The sequence below is a fragment of the Mauremys reevesii genome, linkage group 16 (genome assembly GCF_016161935.1).
Source record: "Mauremys reevesii isolate NIE-2019 linkage group 16, ASM1616193v1, whole genome shotgun sequence".
NCBI lineage: Eukaryota > Metazoa > Chordata > Testudines > Geoemydidae > Mauremys > Mauremys reevesii.
In genome coordinates, this window is record NC_052638.1 from 7162231 (window position 1) to 7187845 (window position 25615).

At 40.6% G+C, this 25615-nt stretch overlaps 1 protein-coding gene and 1 non-coding gene across 11 annotated transcripts in view; both read left to right on the top strand.

Annotated features, from left to right (window-relative positions):
* The window catches only part of CNOT1 (CCR4-NOT transcription complex subunit 1), a 104860-nt gene that overhangs the window by 36149 nt on the left and 43096 nt on the right, over nucleotides 1–25615 (top strand). For 2 of the 10 annotated variants that reach the window (XM_039503058.1, XM_039503062.1), the window contains exons 12-22: nucleotides 219–346; nucleotides 1187–1427; nucleotides 4793–4912; nucleotides 5839–5961; nucleotides 6193–6344; nucleotides 13554–13704; nucleotides 18356–18557; nucleotides 19110–19256; nucleotides 20468–20592; nucleotides 22796–23082; nucleotides 24671–24749. In XM_039503058.1, the coding sequence (XP_039358992.1) occupies nucleotides 219–346; nucleotides 1187–1427; nucleotides 4793–4912; nucleotides 5839–5961; nucleotides 6193–6344; nucleotides 13554–13704; nucleotides 18356–18557; nucleotides 19110–19256; nucleotides 20468–20592; nucleotides 22796–23082; nucleotides 24671–24749 (1755 nt within the window). The remainder of the gene's footprint in view (nucleotides 1–218; nucleotides 347–1186; nucleotides 1428–4792; nucleotides 4913–5838; nucleotides 5962–6192; nucleotides 6345–13553; nucleotides 13705–18355; nucleotides 18558–19109; nucleotides 19257–20467; nucleotides 20593–22795; nucleotides 23083–24670; nucleotides 24750–25615) is intronic. The other 8 variants (XM_039503060.1, XM_039503064.1, XM_039503059.1 and 5 more) reach the window with 5 other exon arrangements.
* Nucleotides 14041–14176, top strand: LOC120384874. Its single transcript, XR_005589149.1, has one exon. It is a non-coding gene; the product is annotated as a small nucleolar RNA SNORA50 (small nucleolar RNA).

The following is a 25615-nucleotide window of genomic DNA, read 5'->3' on the forward strand; positions in this document are numbered from 1 at the left end:
ATGGAACTGGAACTATGTTCAATAACTGTGTAGTGGCAAGGCTTTAACCTGGTTACACAATAAGATTAAAGTCCTGGATACAGTACAAACTGAAGTGCAAAACATACGCACAAACTTTTGAGTCTCTTCTGAAAATCTCTCTTGGTGATTGAGGAAGAAAGAGGGTATGTAACTTTTTTTTCTGAAGATCTAACCTGATTTTTCTGAACATGTTCTAGCTCTCCTTCATCCAGCATTCCCTCATAAACCCAGAGATCTTCTGTTTTGCTGACTACCCCTGTCATGCTGTTGCCACAGACATCCTGAAAGCACCACCAGAGGATGACAATCGAGAAATTGCCACATGGTAAACCTGGTCACATAAATCCAACTATGTTCTCATAAGTGGATGATAAGACTAATTTGATAGTTAAATGTGGCTTTTTCAAATGACTTGAGTTTTAGCTGCACGCATATTTCAGCAGATGAGCCATTAATTATGTAATTACTGTATAATGTATAATTAGTGCTTGGTTCTTGCATTATCAGAGCACTTCCCATGTTTGCCCATAGTAACACTTGTAAAGCATGCTGCCAGTTGATCCTTCCACTGGTGTCTTTAGCTGTCTGGGACAGTTCCTACTAATGTGTTTTGCAAGTAGTTTTTCACTTCTAAATATATAGGTATTCTATTCAAGAACAGGGTTCTATGATGCAGTTGGGTATGTTCTAAAGTAGTAGAAATATCTGGGAAACACTAGACACAAATGCTGAGAGCTGACTACAGGCAATGGAGGAGATATAATTTCAGCTGTCTCTCTTCCCCCCCCCCCCGCCCCCTGACACTGGAGGAGCTTGCTCCAGGTACCTGAAATAAAACGAGTTTTTAAAGTGTGTGTGTATATAGCCACAGTTTTCAGTTGTATATTCAACCTGAAATATCTCAGTTGGAGGTGGGGTTTTTAATACCTCTTCACTAGAAGAGTAGTTGACGCTGACCTTTTGAACCTTTTATTAAATGCAGAGTTTAAATATTTAATGAAAATCAGATAGAAATATTCTCATTGCAGACTCAGTTGGGTTCAGCAAAGTTGTAACAGTTGTATGAAATTTGTTTATTTGAAATTGGCATTTTAATAATGCTTGGCATTGCCTGCAGACCAGAATCCTGTTAGTCATCTAGTATATAACTTTGTGTTTTTGTTAGGAAGAGCCTGGATTTGATTGAGTCTCTGTTGCGGTTGGCAGAAGTGGGACAGTATGAGCAAGTTAAGCAGCTCTTCAGTTTCCCTATCAAGCACTGCCCAGATATGTTGGTATTGGCCTTATTACAGATCAACACTTCCTGGCATACCTTACGCCATGAACTCATCTCTACACTTATGCCAATTTTTCTTGGCAACCACCCCAACTCTGCCATCATTTTGCACTATGCGTGGCATGGACAGGTAAGTGTTTCAATTGACTACTCAAAAGCTTTGATTACTTTTATTTTAGAAGCTTGTGTTGGATTGATTTGGCAGCTGGAACACCAAAGCATTGAAATGTCTTCATTTATGACCAGGGTAGTGTAAAAATTCAATACTTTCTACAAAATATTGCTGGTGATTGCTTACCACTTGGATCTTAAGGCAAACTGCTGTGACTTGGTCTCTTTTTTGCATTGTGTAAAAAAGTACTCTTTTTAGCAAAAGATCAGCTTAGGAAACACAAACTTGAATATAGGCTCAATCTAAGACCTTGTAAAACTAAACAAGTCTTGCTGGTTGGCACATAGAGTGTTGTCGGTGTTTTTATTGTTTTTTAAACTCGTCTTCTATTACTCTGTCTCCTGTAAGAAGTACATTATCTTGGGATATAAACTGTCGGTTCAGGCATAAGCCCAATTAACTTTTCCTAGAGGTTGGCTATTCCATAATTATACATCCTGGGCTGAAGTATCTGTACAGCAGTATACTTTTACAAATGTCACACTTGTCTGATGCAATATTGCAATTCCTGTATCTGTTAAACTGAGAGCGGTCATGAAGTGGCTGGCTGTGTATCCTTTTAGCATATGCAAATGTGAGGCGCTAAATGAGTACATAAGCAGGCTGTTTTGGGGTTACGTGTTGCTCTCTCCATGCTATAGCTTTCACTGTTGCTACCACTGATGGAGCTACCCAAATGGGAGAGGTAAGGAAAAGATGGCTGTAGTTGAGACCTGTCTTTTGGCCTATCTGCATTAGAAGAATCTTGTGCTCAAGTACATCTGAACAGTGAAGTTCTTCTTCGAGTGATTGCTGCTATGCATTCCAGTTAGGTGTGCGCGCGCCGAGTGCACGGCTCTTCGGAAGATTTTTACCCTAGCAACTCCGGCGGGTCGGCTGGGTGCCCCCTGGAGTGGCGCCGCTATAGCGCTAGATATATACCCCAGCCGACCCATCCGCTCCTCAGTTCCTTCTTAACGGCTGTTGGAACAGTGGAGTGCTCCTTTGACCTCCACATCCCTAGCTTATCTCTGGTTCTTGTTCTATTTAGTGTATATAGTTAGTTAGCTTAGTTAGTTCGTTAGTGGATTAAGGGGAATCGGCGGGGCTTAGCCCCTCTTTTCCCGAACCGGTGCGGGCTCATGCCCAAGGCACCGGGGTTTAAGCCCTGTTCGGCTTGCCAGCGGCCCATGCCGATTGGGGACCCTCAGACTCCTGCCTGCGCTGCTTAGGAGAGTCCCATCGTGTAGATAAGTGCCCTATTTGCAAGTCGTTTAAGCCGAGGACAAAGAAAGAGAGAGACTTTCGGTTAAAGCAGCTCTTGATGGAGTCGGCACTTAGCCCTACCGTGCCGGCACCAGCAGCTCAGCAGTCCTCTTCAGTGCGGAGTGCACCAGTGGTCCCAAGCCGGTCCGGTACCGAGACTTTGCCCCATCCTGGGATTTGAACCTAGTTCTAGCCAAGCTTATGGGAGCCCCCTTCGAGCCCCTGGCCACGTGTTCCCTGCTCTATCTGTCATGGAAAACGGCTTTTCTCGTCGCTATAACTTCAGCTAGACGAGTTTCCGAGCTTCGTGCCCTAACGGCTGGTCCACCGTATACCATCTTCCATGGAGACAAGGTGCAGCTTCGCCCACACCTGGCCTTCCTCCCTAAGGTGGTGTCGGCCTTCCATTTGAACCAGGACATTTTCCTCCCGGTCTCTTTCCCAAAGCCGCACGCCTCAAGTCATGAACAACAGCTTTACACCCTTGACGTCCACAGGGCCCTCGCATTTTACATAGAACGAACGAAACCCTTCCGGCGTTCGCCCCAGCTATTCGTAGCGGTTGCTGATCGCATGAAAGGCAAGCCGGTCTCCTCTCAGAGGATTTCCTCCTGGGTAACATCTTGTATCCGGGCATGTTACGAGCTTGCTCGAGTGCCAGCTAGCCGCCTCACCGCTCACTCTACGAGAGCACAAGCCTCGTCTGCCGCCTTCCTGGCCCATGTCCCCATCCAGGACATTTGTAGAGCGGCCACCTGGTCTTCTGTCCACACCTTCGCTTCCCACTACGCGTTGGTGCAACAATCTAGAGACGATGCAGCCTTCGGCTCAGCAGTCTTACACTCTGCCACGTCTCACTCCGACCCCACTGCCTAGGTAAAGCTTGGGAATCACCTAACTGGAATGCATAGGAGCAATCACTTGAAGAAGAAAAGACGGTTACTCACCGTTGTAACTGTTCTTCGAGATGTGTTGCTCCTATCCATTCCAGACCCGCCCTCCTTCCCCACTGTTGGAGTAGCCAGCAAGAAGGAACTGAGGAGCGGCTGGGTCGGCTGGGGTATATATCTAGCGCTATAGCTGCGCCACTCCAGGGGGCGCCCAGCCGACCTGCCGGAGTTGCTAGGGTAAAAATCTTCCGAAGAGCCGTGCACGCGGCGCGCGCACACCTAACTGGAATGGATAGGAGCAACACATCTCGAAGAACAACTACAACGGTGAGTAACCGTCTTTTCAGTGATACAAAAACAACCTGGTCCTGGTCCAAACTGACACCACTGAATGACCATGACTTCGCATTCATTTCAAGCTCTCCCAGTTGTGTTGTGGTGGTTTTGTTTACATTAGGAAAATCTCTTGAATTGAAGGGTAGAGTTGTCTTTGTTGCTTGACTGGAGAAAGCCTTCTGCAACAAAGCATGAGTTGAGTAAAGATCTTAACTGCAAGATCTGAAGTTTTTCCACTGGCCCAGATTGTGGCATAAATGCAGAACGTTGGTCTCTTTCATGATGCAGTTTCATCAGCTGGTAAAATTAAGTGCTCCCAAGATGTGAACAGCTAGACTTTAAGACCCTTGATACCAATGAAAAGCTGAATTCTGTTTGTTTTTGGGACCTCACTCCCATTCCATCTCCAAGAACATGTATTAAGCCATGAGATGTGGTATTCCATTACATAAGTGCAGATGGCATGCTACAATAGTTTATTCCAATCTCCATTCCTATGTGACTGGGAAAAGAATTAGACCGGTTTACTGGTGGAATAGCATGGGATGTGAACTCAACTTGTTTCACCATTCAAAAGGAAATTCAAAGATGTAGAATCATGTCTACGTGGTGATTTTAGGCTTTTACAGTAGATTATCTGAATGAAATATAACCAGTTTTAACTACAGAACTTGCATGTAAACACCATTAAAACTGTGGTGAATAGGTGAAACATCCTGCATAAGTGTGAGTGAGCTATTCTAAATGTAAACGTCTGTAACAACCTGTGGAGTGTGTTTTTAATAATAATAATAATAATATTAAATAAAAGCAGCTCTGTATAAAGTGAAATCACAATTTAACTTTCCCCAGGGCCAGTCTCCTTCAATACGCCAACTTATCATGCATGCAATGGCTGAATGGTACATGAGAGGGGAGCAGTATGACCAGGCAAAACTGTCACGCATTCTCGATGTTGCCCAAGACTTGAAGGTGAGTTTTTTGAGAGGCATTTGTCACTTATTTAGTGTGCTGTGTATGAACTTCATCTTCCTTTTATAAGAGAAACTAAACTAGCAAGTGATAGAAAGTTAGTAAGAACTGTATTGCTAGAATGTCTGGATTCAGATGTTGGCATAAGTGGGTATCAAAGACTATAAAAACGATCTAGAACTAGAAGAATAGTTTCAACCGACTTACTTTTCTTGAAGATGCTGGAAGTGGGAGCATAGGAAACTTACTCTAGAAAATTAAACTTGTTTAAAGATAGCACAGTTGTACTTAGGTGTGTTAAACAAGTGACAATAGTTCAGTAACTTTCCATACTAGTCCACTGAAATTGTATGTGCTGTACAGTTTCAGCTAACTTATATTTGAGGTATTTATCACCTTTTTGAGGTATCTGTCACCTGTTAAAGTGGATGTAACAAATTTGGGGTGTCATTTGGTATAGCTGGACAGACTGCCTTCTGAAAAAAAATTTCCATGCCTCAACTACTGTTGACCATGAGGCACATTCAGAATGGATGTGAAATACTCCTGTGTTGTGCTCAGGGAGTGATAAGATATTTTGATTTGATTTCTGTGGTGTTGCAATAGAAACTGAGTAACTTTTTTTTTTTTAAATTACTCTGCCATTTATTGGTAAGGCTTCATATTAAGACTGTAAAAGCCCAAGCACAAGGTCAAGTCTAGTTGAAGGTAGTGTCATGCTTTCAGATCTAGAACCGCTTGCTTAGTCTTATAAGCAAGACATAACTATGAAGCGACTAGTACCAAATTTTTTTGTTGACCAAGAAAGCAGTAGCAGCATGTTGTAGCAAAACTCGTCCAAAAAGTAGGTGGGGAGCAGAGATCATGAAAGAATGGGTAGGGTAACCTGATATTTTGACTAGTAGTCTTATTTTTTTTTTCTTTAGGCCTTGTCAATGCTGCTAAATGGTACTCCATTTGCCTTTGTTATTGACCTTGCTGCACTTGCCTCTCGACGGGAATACCTCAAACTTGACAAATGGCTCACAGATAAAATTCGGGAGCATGGGGTAAAGCAGGATTTTTATTTCATTTCTGCATTTTATTTTTGGTGACTTAAGTCACTATATCAGTTTTAAGTAGTATTGAAGTTGTGGAAAACTACTTCAGTCTGACAGTTCAGTGAAAATGTTGAACTATGTAATAGCTTAGTGCAATTCTTTCCACCTTGCAATTGCTAAATTTGAAATCATGGCTGGTATGCAGTCTAAATAGAGATTAAAAGAATTTCTCTTCCCCAGGAGCCCTTCATCCAGGCCTGTATGACCTTCTTAAAGAGACGATGCCCATCTATTTTGGGGGGCCTTGCCCCAGAGAAAGACCAGCCCAAAAGTGCTCAGCTTCCTCCAGAAACACTCGCAACTATGTTGGCCTGCCTACAAGCTTGTGCTGGGTAAGAAAATTGCACGCTTATGGTAACTGCATATGCTTGAAGACTCAACTGCAAGTGTCAGAGTTGCAAAACTACCTTAAAACGGAAGTTTGGATTCCCTTGGTGCATATGAAAGATGGGGCTGTACCATTTAGAGCCAGTCCTAGATTGAACACATTATTGGCTCTTACTGCTAAACTCCTCTTGACAGTACTCTCAAGTATTATGCATAAGCTATTAAAATCTTCTTTATCTCTGGATTTAGAAAGCTTTAGTCTGCATAGTGGTCACTTAAGAACAAGCAATAACTTGGCTGTGTTCTGAATCCTAATGTCCCCTGGGGTGGAGAACTAGAAGGTCCAAAACAATCTTCTCAACCCTTTACTTCCTCTTAATTTTTATCTAAGAATCTGAACCATTTGCACACTGCAAGAAAAATTACTAAAGGAGACTAGATTGAGAAGAAAAGAGTCTTGTATGCAGGCTTTCAAATCACAATCACAGGTCTAAACTCTTGGATTTCAGCCCTATTTAGAAACAAGCATTTTAGTAACTTCTAGCCAGAAAGTTTAAGTTCAGATTTACTGTAATTTATGGGGGGAAGTTGTCTCCCCGTCATTTTACCTTGAAATTGCACCGTGGTATATCATGTGTTTAGGAAGGTACACCAGCACTTTAGTTATAGGGATATCTAATTTCAACAGATGTGCCAGGAACTTCTACTGATGCCAGAAATGTCCTGGAAATCTTTGTTTTGACCAAACCACTTTGTCCTTATGCTAGTAAACACAGCAATATTGCTCTATAGCAATACGTTTTAAACAGCTGTTTACGCTGAAGAACAGTTTGCAATGAAGTCAGATGAGCATAGACACTGAAATCCTGTTTAACTGCTAAGTATCTGATAAACTCACAGACCACTAAGCTACTTGAAGGGGAAGGGAGGGGGAAATCCTTTACTCAAGGAATATGTATACAATGAGTCAAAAATTGGCGGTAGCACCTTTTTTAAAGTACTTGTACTTATAGGGGTTTCATGACCCTAAAAAGCTGCCACAAGTGTCCCTCTAGGTGCGGTCGCTGAGATGAAATAGATGTGCATGTTCTTTTTCCCCCCAGTCCTCCCAAACATACCTTGCCTGCTCTGTGTAGAAGAATAAAAATGAAAAGGTGGTTTCTTTTTCTTCTTAATTCTCCCAAGACCACATCATTTTCTCTCTCCCTTTACCCCCGGTTCCTGTTGGTGCTGACTGGCTCCTGAATCATTGTATCTGGCAGAGCCGCTGGCGGGGAGGAGGAAGAATAGATATTGCCTCACTTCCTCCTCCTGCTCTACAGCAATTTCCATTCTCTGAGCAGGGCTAGACTCATCTTGAGGTTGAAGGGGCAAAGTAAGTGGAAGAACAAGAAGTGCAAGTATGGGAATCCGAGCGAATGGCCTTCTTTGTGCAAATGTAGGGGAAGGAACTACTGTGAGAATAGGGTAGAGAACCGAGGAGGAGGAGAGGCTACTTGTGTGGGTGGGCATAAGGGGGTTGGGACATGCTTGGCACATGATACACGGACTGCCTATTTGAGCTTCTGGGAAGCTGCATGAGAGTGAATGTTTCTTGGGGGTCGGGGGGAAGAAGGAGGAGGGTTCTCAATTTCTGTACACATGCTTGGTTTTTTGAGGAGAGGATGGTAGTGTTTGGACTCCAGCCAGCCTCATACCTTTGAACTTATGTCCTAGGAAGAAGGATAGGGGACAGTTGTGGGGGGTGGGGGTGGGAGAGGAGAAAATGGAGGTTGGGGGAGAGTGGAGACTGAATAGTGAACACAGGAAAGGGAGTGATAATATGGAAAGGGGTAAACACAACATGGGAAAGGAGAAGACGAGGAAGAATATAGAAAAATGAGTGGGGGAGAGGAGAATTGAGTCAAGGAAAAGTAAATAGGTTTCACTTACAGGAAGGAATGATACAGTAACTTTTTTTTTTAAAATTAGGTCTGGCTCCATAAACATTTGACCCCACCCGTTAAAATACCTAACTGGCAATTTAGCCTCTCCTAATATTTATTTTTTATATTGATGAACAAAATTTTATGATTCTCTCTTCCCCCCCCCTCCCCCCCTTCCTGTGGTTGCAGAGTAAGTAGGTGGGGTATCTTCCTGTATTTCTCATTAGGGCTGCTACATTAAAAGCAAATGGGCTTCCATGTTTGTCTTACCAATTCTAAATGATCCTTTGCAAAGTTAACATATGCAGAGATACTTAAATTTTAAACCTAGAATTTGTTACATAATGTACTTTTGGGGGCAGTCTGCACCAAAACATTAAAAATTCTGCGAATTTTGTCAAAATAACACTGCATAATCATGCCAGTTTCAATTATTTTTGGTAATTTATTTCAAAATACCTGTCAGCAAGTGTCTATAATCTCTCCTCCTCCTCCTCCCCCCCCCCAGGAGTAGAGTTACAGAAAATCCCTATCACAACTAGTTTCTGTTTCTCTGCCCCCTTTGCCTCCCCCTCCTCCGCCAAGAGTCTAGCCGCATGTGCCCCCGTATCTCACCCCAAGCCTAGGGATCTGGAGGGAGAAACAGCCTGATGCTCAATCCTAGGCTTGCACAGAGTTTTCTGTGTGCTGCCCTCTCCTTTTTTCAGGGCAAGCTGGCAGCTGCCAGGAGTCTGCTGGGTCCAGTGAGGGCTAGCAGCACTGCAGCCCATTTCCATGGGGGAAAGAAAATTCCGCATGCACATTAATTTCCACACAATTCTGCATTGCACAGTGGAGTAGTAGTGTTTTATAAGATGAGAAAAACTGAGTCTTCAATTTTACCTGTTTTGAGGTATATCCGTTCTTTTTGCTGTCTAGATGTCAGGACATTAGTATGTGAGATTCTTGTAGAATTCATGGCATATTAGGTTAACATTGGCGTTTTCAAACGGGGTGTATTGACTTCAAATCAGATTTAAATCAGCAAGTAGGAATCACTAATTGATTTTAATCATGTTTTGCACTTGTATTTTTTAGTTATTTTCCTAAGAGGTTGATCCTCATTGGTTGGTAACCATTAAAACAGTTTTAGTTACAAATTAACATAACATTATGCTAACCAGGAGGATACATCATAACTGTACCTATTATTCAAGCAATTAAACAGCTTAATTGACATTTATTCAGATTCTTAACTTGAAGTCTTCTAGTATTTTAGAAAATGCTGGATGATGCATTTCTCTTATTTTGCATTTAAAACTGATTAATGAATGAAGGAACTATTCACTATAGTTAGTGATCAGAAATCAGTTCAATTTACTATGTTCTTCAAGATTATGGAACTAGTAGATCTCATCCTCGCATCTAGTGTGTATACATGGTTTTTCTTTTCCAGTCTAAATTTTCCTGCTGTTTTTCCAACTCTCAATTGGCTTACCTTAGGAGGAATTAGTCATTGACCTGAAGTAGTTGAATAAACTGAAATGAAGAAAATATTCTCTGCACTTGTCTACAGCTGCTTTAGCACTTCAACAAATTCTGTTTCCAGGTGGTTAACTAGTGATGTCCGCCAATTCAGTTATTTGACTTTCTTTAAGACTTGGCATCAAATATACTGCTTAATATTTTTTTTTGTATTTCATTTAAATTATTTTAAACATTTTAATTTTAATCATTTTAGGCCTTAACATAGGGTGTCAACTTCAAATTTAATCTTAAATGGATTTATTTTTTAAAAGAACCTGTGTTTAATTTCAATAAAATATGAATTATTTAGTTTTTATCCAAGCTGGCTTCAAACTTTCATAAGTGTGAGCCTTATTTAAATAGACTCCATAACGAACAATCTCATCCTCACATCCACATAGTATCCATGTAGCAACTACAGCAATAGCTTACATTAAATGCTTTCAGAGCAATCTTATGAAACTCACTCTTGATGTGAATTAACCGCTACAAATAAGAATGCATAAGGAAAGATGGTCTAGTGGTTAGGGGGTCAGCCTCAGACTCTGGAGACTTAACAGAGCAGGAACGTGAACCCAATCTGCCTCGTGACCTTGAGGAAATCACGGTCTCTCTGCCTCAGTTCATCTGTAAAATGGGGATAATAGCACTTTCCCTACCTCTTGGGTGGTGTGAGGATAAATACAGTAGGGATTGTGAGGTGCTTCTCCATCTGGTTATAGATGGAGAATAGGCAATACTTTGGGCTTGCCTACATGGGGGGCACCCAGGAAAATTAATCCAAATTAACTAAAGGTGTGAATTGGAAGTGGATTAGTTGATCTGCATTAAATCCCTGTGTGGCTGCTTCTGTTCAAAATTGAAGTGACCATAATTCAGTTTAGTTTAATTAGTGAATTAAGAAACTGCATTAAGGCCACTTTAATTCTGATCAGTCTGTGGAAGGGGAGAGAAAGCACTCATTCAAAATTCTGAGGTCTGCTTACTGGGTAGCTGCTCGCTTTTCACAAAATGTGGGTGCTATAGCTAATGTAGAACAAGGGATTCTTTTTATAAAGACTTGTCTTAAGAGGCAAATTACAAGTCTAGCCTTGGATCTATTTCTATATGAGAAGGCCAGTTGTAATATTTCGGAGGATAACAAATTAATAGTTTTATCTTCTGACTACTTGCTACTGTATAAGGTCTAAGAGCCCACTGAAAGATGCCCTCATCTTGGGCAGCATGCACTTTTGACACTTAAGGCTTTCTGTGAAGCAGTACAGCCCTTTTTGTTTTCTAGAGATCCCCATGCCCAGTCTACTCAGTGGTTTTATATCAAGAGGAATGGTGGTTTTTTATATGTATGTTGGGATGGTCTCTGTCCTCCCAGTGTCCCCTCTCCTCCCTCCCCCCCCCCCTCAAGATTAAAAACCTTAGAGTGGCCAGGAAATGCCTCTAGTCTCTGCTTCAAATTATTTCAGATTAAAAATAAACTTTAGTGAAGTAATTACATGTGACATTGCATGTTCGCCTCTCTTTTCCTTGGCTTCTGAATATGTATACCTGGAGCTCTACTCAGACTGTAAAGGTTCGTTGTCCTTTTTAGAGACATACCACAGAGAAGGGAGTCAGAGCTGGGGAGACCTAGTATTGACCTGTAGAATATGATAATGGGGAAATTTGAGGCACAGGGAGCTGACTTAGAGACAGTGCACATCTCTTGCCATGATAGTGCTGGACTTCTAAAGTCCACATGGCTGAACTATAGATAATGGTAGCCAACAGCATGGGGAGTGGTAGGTAAAGAAGTTTTCATGGTTGATGTGGGTCATGTTGCTCTAATTTGTGGAATGTGGGAATAGAAACCATGTTGGAGAGCTGTGGTGGTATGAAATATCTGAGAGGGTTGCTGCTGAGCAATGCTTAGACTTTTTAAAAAACTTCAACTTCCGGGCATAGAACTTGTTAAGGTAGAGCTGAGGTTGAGTAGACATACAAAGCTTTTTGAAAACATTGTAGTTAAGCAGTTATTTTACCTGGAATTACTTGTCTCCTCTTAAACATGGAAGTAAGTTGATCACCCAAACATCATTTGCTTTAAATGTACCTTTAATTATACATCCCTCACCCCAAAGATTTAGCACCTTTAAGCAGACTATTGCTAGTTGTCCCTGAATTAGGACATAGTCAGTCAAAATAATCTCTGGGGTTTACTACAGTAAGTATATCCACACCAAACTTAAATTGTGCAGTTCTTGGGGTAGAGAGTCTTTTGTTTGCACAGTCTTGCAAACTGACTCAACAAATATTATTGAAGCAAGAAACTGGTAGTCTGCTGTCATGAAAGTAGGCTCACTAGCAATGGGTATGTTCTTTTCTCTCTGCAAAGCACTTCCACTATTCCCATATTATGCCCATCTCTTGAAGACCTTAATTTATATATTGGATCTTGGTTTCTAGGTCTCTATAGAGAAAAGCTGTTAGCGACTTGTCTGGTCTTTTGTTTTGATCTTAATATATTGGATCATCTTGAGATCTTGTTAAAATGTCTTAGATTTTTCGCTATTGCTTAAGTCATGTAAATAAATGCCCATCCTCTTAAGTGCTTTCCTGTGACACTAGCCAGCTAGGTCAAACCAGAGCCCCTTATTGCTGCATAAAAATGCCAGAAAATGGAATGATAGCAACTCAGTGATGGTCTTGGACTTACAGTAACAGAACTCTAATCATATGGTATATAACCTTGATACTCAAAGTACAACTTGATGAAATAGGAGAACAGGGTAGTCTTATCCAAAAGGAGACTTCAGCCTTCCCCGCCTCTTAAACTGTCTCATTCTATTTTTCTACAGAGCTCATATTTCAAATATTGTCCAAGAAATAGACTAGGGCTTCCTAGGAGTCTGTTCTTGTTTAACTTTGTTATGGCAAAGATGCATATTCTGTTTTTAGGAGACCCAGTGTGTCCTGAAGTTATTCAGTAGTGTATCTAAGTCATGAGTATTGACATAGTTTTCCAGACTTTATTTTCCTAGTTTCCCTATCAAGACTGTCCTTTTTCCTATGTATCGAATGGAAATCAAATAAAATGTAGCTAAGATTCAGTATAGTACAGTTATTACTTACGATGAATGGCATTTATGAATTGATACCCTGATTCAACTTATGATGATTGGTTTTGACTTTACGATGCTCAGTCCTGCAATGGAGTGGATTGCAGTTCCGAGTTACGCTGTTTCGACTTACAACGCGATTTTCAGGAACCAGTTGTAAGTGCAAGGACTGTCTGTTCACCTGAGGGGGCAGGGTTTTATTGCTTTCTTAGAGCTATATGGTACTCCATGTTCACTGCTAATTGCTCCTTATGTTCCAATGCCTGATGAAATGTGGATCTGAAAACATGCGTCATCTTAGCATGAGGGGAATGTACCTAAGCATATTGACTTTTAAGAGTGTAACTTTTCACTAAAGCTGGTATCTGCAGTCTCTCAGCTATCTGTTTTGGGTTTAAGGTCTAGCGTAAGTCTTAGACATGCTGTGGTTTGTAGGTTCTAGAAGTCTCTAGAGTGCTTCTCAAGTCACTTGACTGCTTAGTGAGTCTAACGAAGAGATATAACAATAGGGATAGTCAAATTATTGTAAAGTAATTGCAAAATCTTAACTTTTATCTACTTCTCCAAAGCCACACTTATTACCTGTCTTGAAATACATGGTCCCACTTGCTAAAGAGAAACTGAACAGGCTGGATTGGCCAGCCTCAGGAATGCTATATAGCTTATCACCTAATTCTTCTCTGCTCAGGAGTGTTTCTCAGGAGCTGTCAGAGACCATCCTCACTATGGTAGCCAATTGCAGTAATGTCATGAACAAGGCTAGACAGCCACCACCTGGAGTCATGCCAAAGGGACGTCCACCAAGTGCTAGCAGCTTGGATGCCATCTCTCCTGTACAGGTAGATAAATGACATGCTACAGTTTCAGAACAGTGATTATTGGTATTTGTTTGCTGCATAAACTGAACTCTGGTAACGGAACTAAAGAATATGTGAGTTCGCTCCCTTAAACTACTTGTACATGCATGTCTACATAATTTGCTTGTGTTTTAACTACAAAATAGTGTGTAATGGGTTTAGTTCAGAGCTAACTTTCACTTCTGGAATGTTTGTAACAAGTAACTGAAGCTTAGCAGAATGGGAGCAGTAAAAAGTGAAATACAAATTTGGCTTAATTAAAAATATAGTGAAGATTTCTTTAAAGTGCTAAAGAATTTACGTAGACTTTTGAGGAATAAGCACTGCCTTTGAACCTGATGTGTCTTGTTTGTAGCTTCACGGGCCAAGCAACAGTGCTAGAGCATAAGGACTTGTTATAACTGGGGCTCTTCAGCTCTCAACTGAACTGCTCTTTTAAAAACAAGGTACATTTAAGTTACTCCCTGCCACTCACCACCCCTTCCTCCTCTGGGAGCAACACATTCCAGACAGATTTTTGCTTCTAGCAGCTACATTCAATGGCACGTTGAAATGTTAAGAAATGAACTTTTTCCCTATAAACTAGTGGCACTTCAGTATTTCTATAGATGTCAAAGGCATCAATATTTTGTAGGCTAAAGAAGTAAAGCAGTTTAACAGCTCTCAGAAGTGGGAAAACTACTCCTTAGATAAACCTATTAAATAATATCCTGGGAACACTACAGACTGCTACTGTGAGCAATTAGAGCAGCAGAATGTTTTAGACAACTGGACTGTAGCCTGGCCATCTTCTGGATAGATGGTGAGAGTTCTCCGAGAGTCAGGTTTCAGAGGAGTAGCTGTGTTAGTCTGTATCAGCAAAAAGAACGAGGAGTACTTGTGGCACCTTAGACTAACACATTTATTTGAGCGTAAGCTTTCATGGGCTAAAACCCACTTTATCGGATGCATGCAGTGGAAAATACAGTAGGAAGGTAGGGGTGTGTGTGTGTGTGTATGTATGTCACTTTCGGAACAAAGGCTCAAAAGGAGTAGTGTGTGTATATTCTCTCTCTCTCTCTCTCTCTCTCTCTCTCTCCCCTCCTTTTGAGCCTTTGTTCTGAAAATGACCTGACCATTACCAACACTCTGTTCCGACAAGCGGATAAATACAAAACGACATGGATAACCCTAGGTCCAAACAGTGCCATCTGATTATACCATTGTCAGAAGGCGAGACATCCGAGACGTACTGATCACCAGAGTGATGCAAGGCGCAGAGTACTGGACAGACCACAGATTAGTCAGGACGTCTCTCCAACTTTACATTGCTCCCTCTCGGCACAAACGCCCTAAGCATGTGCGACCTGCTTTCAACATAGCCAACCTGAAGGATGCTCAATGTTTCAACAACTTCCAGAAGAGTCTTGATGACAAACTGACATCCCACGGACAATTGATCGGTACTGCAACCGAAAAGTAGTCACCATCTGCTTGAACTGGTCCCGACACAGCAATAACATCTCTTGGACCAAAGAAAATAACACATCAGGATTGGTTTGAGAACTAAGAAATATGCTCAGCTCTGGAAGTAAAGAGAGAAACCTTTATCGAATTGCAGAATGATCCCTCCTCAGTCTCCAAACAGGACAATTTCAAGTACCTTCAGAGCAAAACACAGAAAGACCTCTGTCAGATACAAGACAACTGGTGGGAGAGCAAAGCCAAAGAAATTGAGCACTATGCTGAGACCCATAACTCAAAGATGTTCTTCATAGACAGTCTTAATAGCACTGGACCTTCTAAACTAAGGACCACCCCACTGCTCTCATCAGACAACACAATGCTGATTAAAGATAAAGAAGGCATCAACAAAAGATGGCGAGAACACTTTAGCAACCTTCTCAATAGACCATCAACCGTGAATAATAATGTCCTCCATGAAATTCCACAACAACCTGCACTGACAGATCTTGAGACTCCACCCACTATAGATGAGATTAAGAAGGCTGTTAGCCAGATGAGTTCAGGAAAAGCTCCTGGAAAAGATGGGATACCAGCAGAGAGATACAAAGCAGCATCACTAGCAGCATTCCACAGCGTGATCATCAGCATCTGGGAGGATGAAAACATACTACAGGACCTCCGCGATGCTACTATTGTCTCCCTTTTCAAGAAAGGCAGCAAAGCAGAATGTGGAAATTATAGAGGCATATCCCTCCTCTCCATTGGAGGGAAAATCATCGCCCGCATAATCTTGAACCGCCTAATAGCCAGTATTTCCGAGGCAAATCTACCTGAAAGTCAGTGTGGTTTTCGACCTGGCCGGAGCACAGTCGACATGGTGTTTGCTGTCAGACAAATACAAGAGGAGTGCATTGAACAGAACATGCACCTATATGCTGTCTTCATAGATCTGACAAAGGCATTTGATACCGTCAACAGGGAAGCCCTTTGGACTATTCTAACACGACCTGGCTGCCCAAGAAAATTTGTCCAGATTATATGCCTTTTTCATCACAGCATGACAGGCGAAGTATAGTCTGATGGAGCCACATCTGCCCCCTTCAGCATCGTCAATGGCGTGAAACAAGGATGTGTTCTCGCTCCTGTCTTATTTAACCTGTTCTTTGCATGCGTCCTTAACCATGCAATGAAAGATCTGGATCGAGGTATATATTTGAAATACTGGCATGATTCACTTTTTGACCTCCATCGCCTGAATGCAAAGACTAAGACAGTGCAGAAACTCCTTGAGGCACTCTTTGCTGATGACTGTGCTCTCATGGCTCACACTGAAAATGATCTTCAGCACATTGTCAACAAGTTTGCCGAGGCCTCGCAACTCTTCTGTCTTTCCGAGGCTGGCTGATAGTCCTAAGTTCTCCATCAACCTATACCTGGATCAAATGCTTCTGTCCCGAGTATCTCCATTGATGACACTCAGCTTAAAGTAGTGGAGAACTTTAAATACCTGGGTAGTGTCATATCCAGTGATGGATCACTGGATAATGAGATGAACGCACGAATATCCAAAGCAAGCCAGGCACTTGGCTATCTGTGTGTCAAAGTTTTTTAAACCACCACAACATCCGGATGTCGTCAAAACTGCTTGTGTACAGAGCTACTGTTCTTTCATCTCTTTTGTACGGGTATGAAACATGGATACTATATAGGCGTCACATCAAGCAGTTCGAAGCATTCCACATGCGCTGCCTCCAACATCATGAAGATCTGCTGGCAAGACAAAGTGCCCAATCTTGAGGTCCTCGAGAGAGCCCAGATGACAAGCATCGAAATGATGATCATGAAGTCACAGCTACATTGGACTGGTCATGTCAGCCGCATGGATGCCAACACAATCCTCTGCCAGCTTCTCTATGGTGAGCTCTCCCAGGGCATCCAGCATATAGGTCGTCCACAAAAACGTTACAAGGACACCATCAAAGCCAATGTGCAATACAGCAGTATCAAACCCAGAGACCTTGAGGATGCCACCAGCAACAGAACACAGTGGTGTGCAACAGTCAGAAATACCTGCGTCGCCTTTGAGGAAGACCACTACCAGCGTCTACAAGAGGCACGTGAACGATGTCACAGAGCATCAGCAGCGCACAACCCACTGACTGCGAACTTCCCATGCACCATCTGCAGCCAAATGTGCACCTCTAGAATTGGCTTGTACAGTCATCAGAGGGCACCCCATGTGACCAGCAATAGATGATTTGCCATCATCGGATCGATGGACTACCAAGAAGAAAACACAGAACGTGAGAATGCGTGTTGTCATACCAACTATGAGAGTGATCAATTAAGGTGGGCTATTGGCAGGAGAAGAGGAACTTTTGTAGTGATAATCAAGATGGCCCATTTCCAACAGTTGACAAGAAGTGAGTACAAAAGGTTTTTGTTTTTGCTCCTGCTGATAGCCCACCTTAATTGATCACTCTCATTATAGTTGGTATGGCAACACCCATTTTTTCATGGTGTGTGTAATACATCTTCCTACTGTATTTTCCACTGCATGCATCCGATGGAGTGGGTTTTAGCCCACAAAAGCTTATGCTCAAATGAATTTGTCAGTTTCTAAGGTGCCATAAGTACTCCTCATTCTTTCTCCTAGTCCCATCTCTAATTATAGTTGCTAATATTGTGGGATCTCTGAAGGCCTATGCAAAAGATCATGTTCCAGTTTTCTCTTAAAATTGGACACAATGGGATCCCTTATACAATAAGATCTATAAATAATGTTGATGAAATTTCACTGCAGCCAGTAACTTTTTTAATGTGACCTAAAACTGAAAGTCATAAGTTGCTGTAATATCAGATATCCAAGTATTGGTTTTTAATCCAGTTTGTTAAAAGTCAAATGTGTAATACTAAGGTCTTGAATCTCCAAAAGCTTTTAATAGACTTGGATTTTACATCTCTAGGGTTGTAGCAGTCTTAGGTTAAATCTAAAAATGTACTAAATGTCTAACATTTTGTAGATAAACAGGATCTTGTTGGGGTGACCTGTATGATGTCGTAGACTAAAGTTACAGCTATGTGTCAAATAGTCCCTAAGAAAGTATTGGAGTGGTGTCTGTCAGTTATTGCTAAGAAGAACTGATAAATGTATATGGCTGTTTATAATCTGCATTTCTTTATTCAGATTGACCCGCTTGCTGGGATGGCATCTCTTAGTTTAGGTGGTTCAGCTGTTCCACATACCCAGAGTATGCAAGGCTTCCCTCCAAACTTGGGTTCTGCTTTCAGTACACCTCAGTCACCAGCAAAAGCATTTCCTCCCCTTTCCACCCAAAATCAGACAACTGCTTTCAGTGGCATTGGAGGACTCTCTTCACAACTTCCAGGTACTACTTGTTTGCATATTGAGGTAACAGAATTGTTCAAGTACTGCTACAGTTGCCTTGGTCCAGAAGTATTGGGTAAGAACAGCAGTATGCTTATATTTGCTAGGATTTAATTAAAATTACATAACCTTTGCTCCCACTTCCACACCAAAGTGCTCAGTGCAGCATAACAAATCAATATAATGTACTTCAATAAAGAGAGGGTCCTGTGTGTGTGGTTTAAAAAAAAAATAAAAAAAAAGATGGTATGCAGTTCTGACCTCCTTGGAGTGTGTTTTGCCCTTTTAAAATTATCTGAAGTATATTAAAGTGCTGCATTTGAATAAAAGGATGAAATTTTGTTTGGGAACAATCTGAGCCTTTTGACAGACTTCAATAGGCCGCTGGTGGTAGCGTAATATGGACTAAAAAGTTGCATATGAAATTGGATAACATGGGGATAGTTATTATGTGACCTAGCTGGACACGTTTATGGCAATAATAAGCATTTTTTCTTACTGCATGCAAGTAGCTGAGTACAAATGAGATGACTGATACTTTGTTTGGCTCCAGTAGGTGGTCTTACTACGGGTAGCCTAACTGGTATAGGGACTGGGGCCCTTGGCCTCCCTGCAGTGAACAACGATCCATTCGTGCAAAGGAAACTGGGTACAACTGGACTGAACCAGCCTACATTCCAGCAGAGTAAGATGAAACCTTGTAAGTGGTAGTGTTGTCTGTGACTGAAGTGTGACTGTGGTCTGCAGTTAACGTGCATTTCCTCCAGGGCAGGCTTGCGGCCAGTAGATGGCAGATCCCAGAAACATGGCTCTGGTTTTCACTCTGCAGCATGAAACAGGCTACTTTAAAACTGCTAGCAGTAGAAGCTTGCTGAGTAGCCCTGAGGGAGTAGAAAGAAGCAGTTTTGTAGTAAAGTAAAGAACTCAATTAAACGTTATAAATCCGCATGAACAGTGTTGCTCTGCTGCTTTGTTCTGCTGTGTATGAACAAACTATGCCCAGTCTTTTTATAAGGGGTTTTATATATGTATGTGTGTGTTTAGTGTTACAAAAATGAAATTCTGTAGAGAAAACGAATTAAACCAGAGGTGTTTTGAGTGGGATATTGCCAATCAGAGGATTTAATAAAGGGAGGAGGTCGTGAATTAGGATGCTAAAACTGGGAAGAAAAACTAATTCAGGCTAGTTTGTTTCTGAGAATGGAATACTTGGTCTCCCCAGTCCAGCCAAGAGTCTGTCTGTCTAACTGGCACGGCTGTATCTCTTGACTGCATACAGTCAGATTTCACACTGTGTGCTTTGGTGACTAAGGTGTAATCGGATATTAAACCTTTCAAACATCATTATGTCAGTAAGTCCACTATCTGGCAGCTTGTCCATAAAACTGAATGTGTGAAAAGCTAAACTAATAGGTCCCCAGTGAACATACAGCTGGAGGTTGATTTGACCCTCTTTCTGCTGTTTGGGCTGAGCATTCAGTGACTTGGCTTGAAGTGCACTGGTTGATCTGAAAGTGCTTGTGTGAAAGACTGTCTGCATGTTTAGTGTTGTGTAGCATGCTCTTTTTTTATGTTCATTTGCACATGGGGTTAGGCCTCAGTATAATTTTTTTTAGAGGTGAAATATATTCTAGGAGCACTAGCTTAACATGCAGTTTGTTTCAAGTTGATCACTGTTGGTGAAACACAAATCTTACTAAGTTAACAGACCTGTGGTTTTAAATAAAATAACTTGTGCTCACTAAATGAACAAAAACTACTTAAAAGCATTTCAGCCCTGTCAAGAGTATTATGGAGGTTCTGCATATGTTTGAACAGATATCTGAAAATGAATTGAAAAGAACAAGAAAAAATATTGTCATTTGCTAATGAATTAATTCAAATGTTACTCTTTGTCCATTTTCCCAACAGCTGACTTATCTCAGGTGTGGCCAGAGGCAAATCAGCACTTTAGTAAAGAAATAGATGATGAGGCAAACAGCTACTTTCAGCGCATTTATAATCATCCACCACACCCCACCATGTCTGTAGATGAGGTGAGTTTCCTTCTGCAATGATCACATCACTTGTCCAGAGACTTGTTTTATGGTTGAAAGTAATTCTCCTTAATGTCTTTAAATATTGAGGCAATAGCAACATTGCTTTTTGTTTGGTTGCAGTTTGAGGAAGTAAATTTGAGTGCACAAATTTTAAAGAACCTGTCTGTTGTACACAGGGTAAAAACACCCAGTTGCACTTGTGCATTAAATGCAGTTTTAACGTCTAGCTGCTGAAAATGTTAAATTAGATGGACCTAGTCATGTGAAATCCAAGCACAAGTATTCAACATTGGTGCCAAAGCTTAAAGGGACACCGTCAACTTAAATCATATTTTTATCTGAAAATTAACATATGCAATTAACACCTAAATTTACTATAAATGACAAGTGAAAAATACTCATCAGTTTTAGCATATACCCTTGACAGTACTGTGTGGTTTACTTTCTTCTCCTGTCACTAGTCAGTTTCACCTTTCTTGGGTGTCTCGCACAAAAGGGAGAAGAAAACACTTATCAGTTTTTTTTTTTTGAGACAAAAATATCAGGGAGACTCAGTGGCAAGTATAATCCTGAGGCCAAGTTCAATTTGCTTGTTGAAATAGAGTATTTCAAGTTAACGATGTCCCTTTAAATATTTTTGCACACTTACGGATTATTGAAAAGCACTGTTTAATCTCTACTTCCTGTATTTCGGAATCAAATTTAGGAGCAGTACAAAGAAAAGTCTCATTTGAAGACCATTGCAAATAAATCTGACAAATATAAACATGGCCTTTAATATCTGATAAAGGAAAAAATGAAATTATGAGCAATACTCTAGCAGGTCTAATCTACAACAAATATTCTTAGGAACCTCCTCCCAAGCAATTACTTCACAGTCGAAATACTGTTTAAAAAAAAAAAATAAAAAAAAATCTGATGCTGAATTTCCAATTACTTCATGTATATTAAAGAGGGAAAAATTTAGAATGAAAGTAATTACTCTTCTAAAATGACATTCAAGGGATTGTCTTAAACTCAGAAGCAAGCATGTTGGAAGTATGGTCTGAGGATTTGAAGAAAATTGATAAACAGTCCATTTGACCTGAGTAAAATAGGATTTTGCTTATTTATTCCTTTTGCCAAGGCCATACATTTGAAGAAAAACTGCCTTTTTAAAAGCAGTTTACATGCATATGAGACTACTACTTAGGACAGTCTGACATTTTATTTGCACAGATGGGCATAATTGGAGTTATTGCTCAGATGCACAATTGGCTTGTAAAGTACTTGCACACTCGTTCCTTACTGTGTGCTTGAAACACTCCTGTTGTGAAGCCTTTAAATAGTTATGAAAGTAACATTCGAGATTCCTGGGGAAGATTTAAAACTATTATACCAATTAAAATGACTTCTTGGGATTCCATGTTTTGATCAAACTCCATTAGTTTTATAGCTAAATATCTGTATAACTGCCAGTCCTACAAACTCAACCTTAGAATGAAATTCAAAATGAGAGGGATGTGTGACTTGTGTATTATCCCAATGATGATTCTGCAATCAGAATTTACTCTGAACAAAATAAATTTTAGCTTTCTCATTTCTATTGGCTATACTGTGCTAACAAGAGGTCTGTCTTAAAATAAAATAAGGCCTAAAGCAGACATCAGCGGGGATATGTAGAGAGCAGATCTGAGTGAGAGGTAGTGGTTTTTTTAAACATGGTCCCTTTTCTGACCATAATTGCACTTTTTTCAGTGCTTTAAAAATGTAATACTTTTTGGGCTGATACTATGTACATAAACTTATTCAAATTGGGCTATGTACAGCTGAGATGAAGCCACATGACCTATAAATGTAGCAGTGCTGTCAGACTGACAGACTACTCAAAAGCTTTTGCAAAAAAGATACTGACCTGAACAATTGTAAGAAAGCTACAGTACAAGCAGATGAGGTTTCTAGCATCCACAGAATCTGCAGAATAGCTACACTAAAAGCTAGTTGTCCAGCCATCTCTTGACAAGACTTTAAATAATAAAAAAAAAAAGTTTTGGGTTTTTTGAGTTTTACATATAGATCCCCGCCCCCAGTTTTGCACTGGGAATTGGGTTTTCCCAGTGCAATTTACATTAGTGACTAGTTGCAGGTGCTCTTGAACCCGCTGGTGTGAAAGGGCTGAGATGAAATAAGTCTCTTGGTAACAGTTTCTATTTCTTTGCAGGTGTTAGAAATGCTACAGAGGTTTAAGGACTCCAACATTAAGCGGGAACGAGAAGTGTTTAACTGTATGCTGAGGAACTTGTTTGAGGAGTACCGTTTTTTCCCCCAATACCCAGACAAAGAGCTGCACATAACAGCCTGCCTCTTTGGTGGGATAATAGAGAAAGGACTGGTTACTTACATGGCATTGGGCCTGGCCCTGCGCTATGTTCTTGAAGCCTTACGAAAGCCTTTTGCATCCAAAATGTACTATTTTGGTATTGCTGCACTAGATAGGTTTAAAAATAGGTGAGTGATTTTTGTAATCTTTCAAAAAAAAAATTGCATGGGATATCTTATTAAACTTGTCTGCTCTAGTCATATGCTTAGTAGTAGCAATACTGGATTAATGGTATGTCATAATACTTACACATCTCACAACTTGAACATAATTCACCAATTCCGAGCTCACATATAAAACCCACCTAAGATAATCAGTTTTTGTGTTAAATATAGTCGACATGAGTTGAAACTACATTCAAACATCTCTATCTCTAAAATTCAACTGACCATATTTTATGATGTCTAATTCAGTCAAGTGTTAAGGCTTGTCTTAATGGTATATCAGTACTTTAGAGACTAAATGGGTGAAGCTTGATCCCCTGGTTAAGAAGTAACTAAGTTACTCTTGAATGATAAGGATGCACATAGAGAATTCTTAAGTGTGAGATTGGTCAGACACTAAGTGCTGCTATAAAACACAAATTTTGGTCCCTCACAAAAGTGTTAAATCCTCTCAGATGAGCCATGTTGTGTGGAATGTTCTACTTAACTGGCTATCTGTAGGGTTACAGGAAATACCCCTGTAGTAATACAAAGAAAATCTCCAAACTTTACTGTCTGCATACGTCTCAGCTAGTAGATGCTTAATTTTTCCTCTTTCCGCAAAATGCCTATGAAACATTGCCAGTGAGACCACTTCCTCAGACACTTGGAGACTTTCCCAGGTATTTGGGGTATGGAATATAGGCTGTTTGCAAATGGGGAAACTGTCCAGAAAGTCTGGCTCTATAAGTATACTGGAGACACAAGGGAAAAGTCTTCCTCCTTATATTTAAGAAGACTTCCTTAATTGAGGTGCCAATTTAGCACCTTTAAATGTATGCTCTGAAAACATGATTCTACCCAAGATGCTTCTGCCCTTATTCCTCAATTTCTTCTTTACCACCTTATCCAGCCTTGGAATATTTCAGGCTACATTTAAGAGACAAACAGCTGTTTATTTTATACAGCTGGATGTCTTGTTACAGCTATTAACATTCTATAGCCTAGCAGAATAAAATCTCACTGTCAAGACTGACATACCCAATACTCTAGCAGCCTCTGTTACTTCTCTCTTGGTAAAATGCACATACCATTATACATGGGATTTTAAAACTTAGTTTTCATCCATTTTAGTAGTGCTCTATCTTGCATTCTCAAATACACAGAATAAAACCACTGAACATACAGAGAGAGGCTTCATTGTCAGCTATAGGGGTAGTTCTAAACATTAAACTAGAAGTATAATCAAGCTGCCTTTGCTGCAGACACACAATTTAGCATCTAGTGAGGTTGTTGCCTTGCTAAATAGTAAACTGTCTAGGTGTTAAATATTTGGGAATAGATGGGTTAATAGGACTTAATAGCAGTGCAATGCAAGGGTAACTGCTCTCAAATTATTTTGCAACAAATCCTCCTACAAAAATCACTTGTGTAGCACAGCTGGAAAGTTTAGAAGCAACTTTGATGTGTTAAGGGAGCAACATAGCCAGTAACCAGTTTATATTGCTCTGTGGTATGTTCTTGATCAGGGCTCATGCTTTCTCTGACTAATGGATAGTTTTACTGTTGACAGATTGAAGGACTATCCCCAGTATTGTCAGCACTTGGCTTCTATTAGTCACTTTATACAGTTCCCTCATCACCTACAGGAGGTGAGTGTTTAAAAATGATAGAACTAATTCATTAATTTGATAAACGATTGAGTTGATTTCTATTTGCATTAAAAATGGCCTTAAACGTTCATAAGTTTTGTATGACAGTACAAGTCCATAAAAACAAAATACAAACAATTTTTAATGTTTTGTGTGAGCAAATTATAGACTCGAATGCATTTTCCTTGGGTTTGGGGGAATGGCAGTAGGGGGTAGGGACCAGTGCCTTCCATTTTTCTGTAAGTTTATTTGGCTTGCTGTTTTGAAATAAGTGCCTAACCTCTGTAGCCATATGGCCATCCAGGGCATATTGCCACTTAAAAAGTGCCATCATGTATTAATGTCTAAGATCTAATCCTTGCCATGGATCTTCTCTGGGTTTATATTCCTGTCTCCGTCAGAATTTTGGGCTTCCCTATTGAATAAATGCCTCTCTTCTGTGGTTAATGATCAAATTATGTATTCAGACCTGCTATAAATAATCCAAACAAGGGACAGAAGAACTAGGTTCCTGAAGGTCTGATCAAAATGATGGGAATGTACTGTAGTTCAAACAGTAAAAGCAATGTTGATTATGGGTTTGTCTCAATGATCCTTCTATTTGGGTGGGGGGAGGCATGTACAGAAGGTTATCCTAAGGCCACACTCTTGAATGTTTAGTTGCAGCTTGGTAAAAATAAAGGTCTGCCACGACATCAAGTAGTCAATACCTTTACTCCACAAATAAAGCAAAATCTCATAGCTGTCTCAACTATTAGATAATTGGTTTAAGTGATCCATCTGGCATCTGTATACTTTTTGACTCCTGCATTGTAAATATCTAGGCCCATGGTTCTCAAAACACTTGTATTGGTGACCCCTTTCAC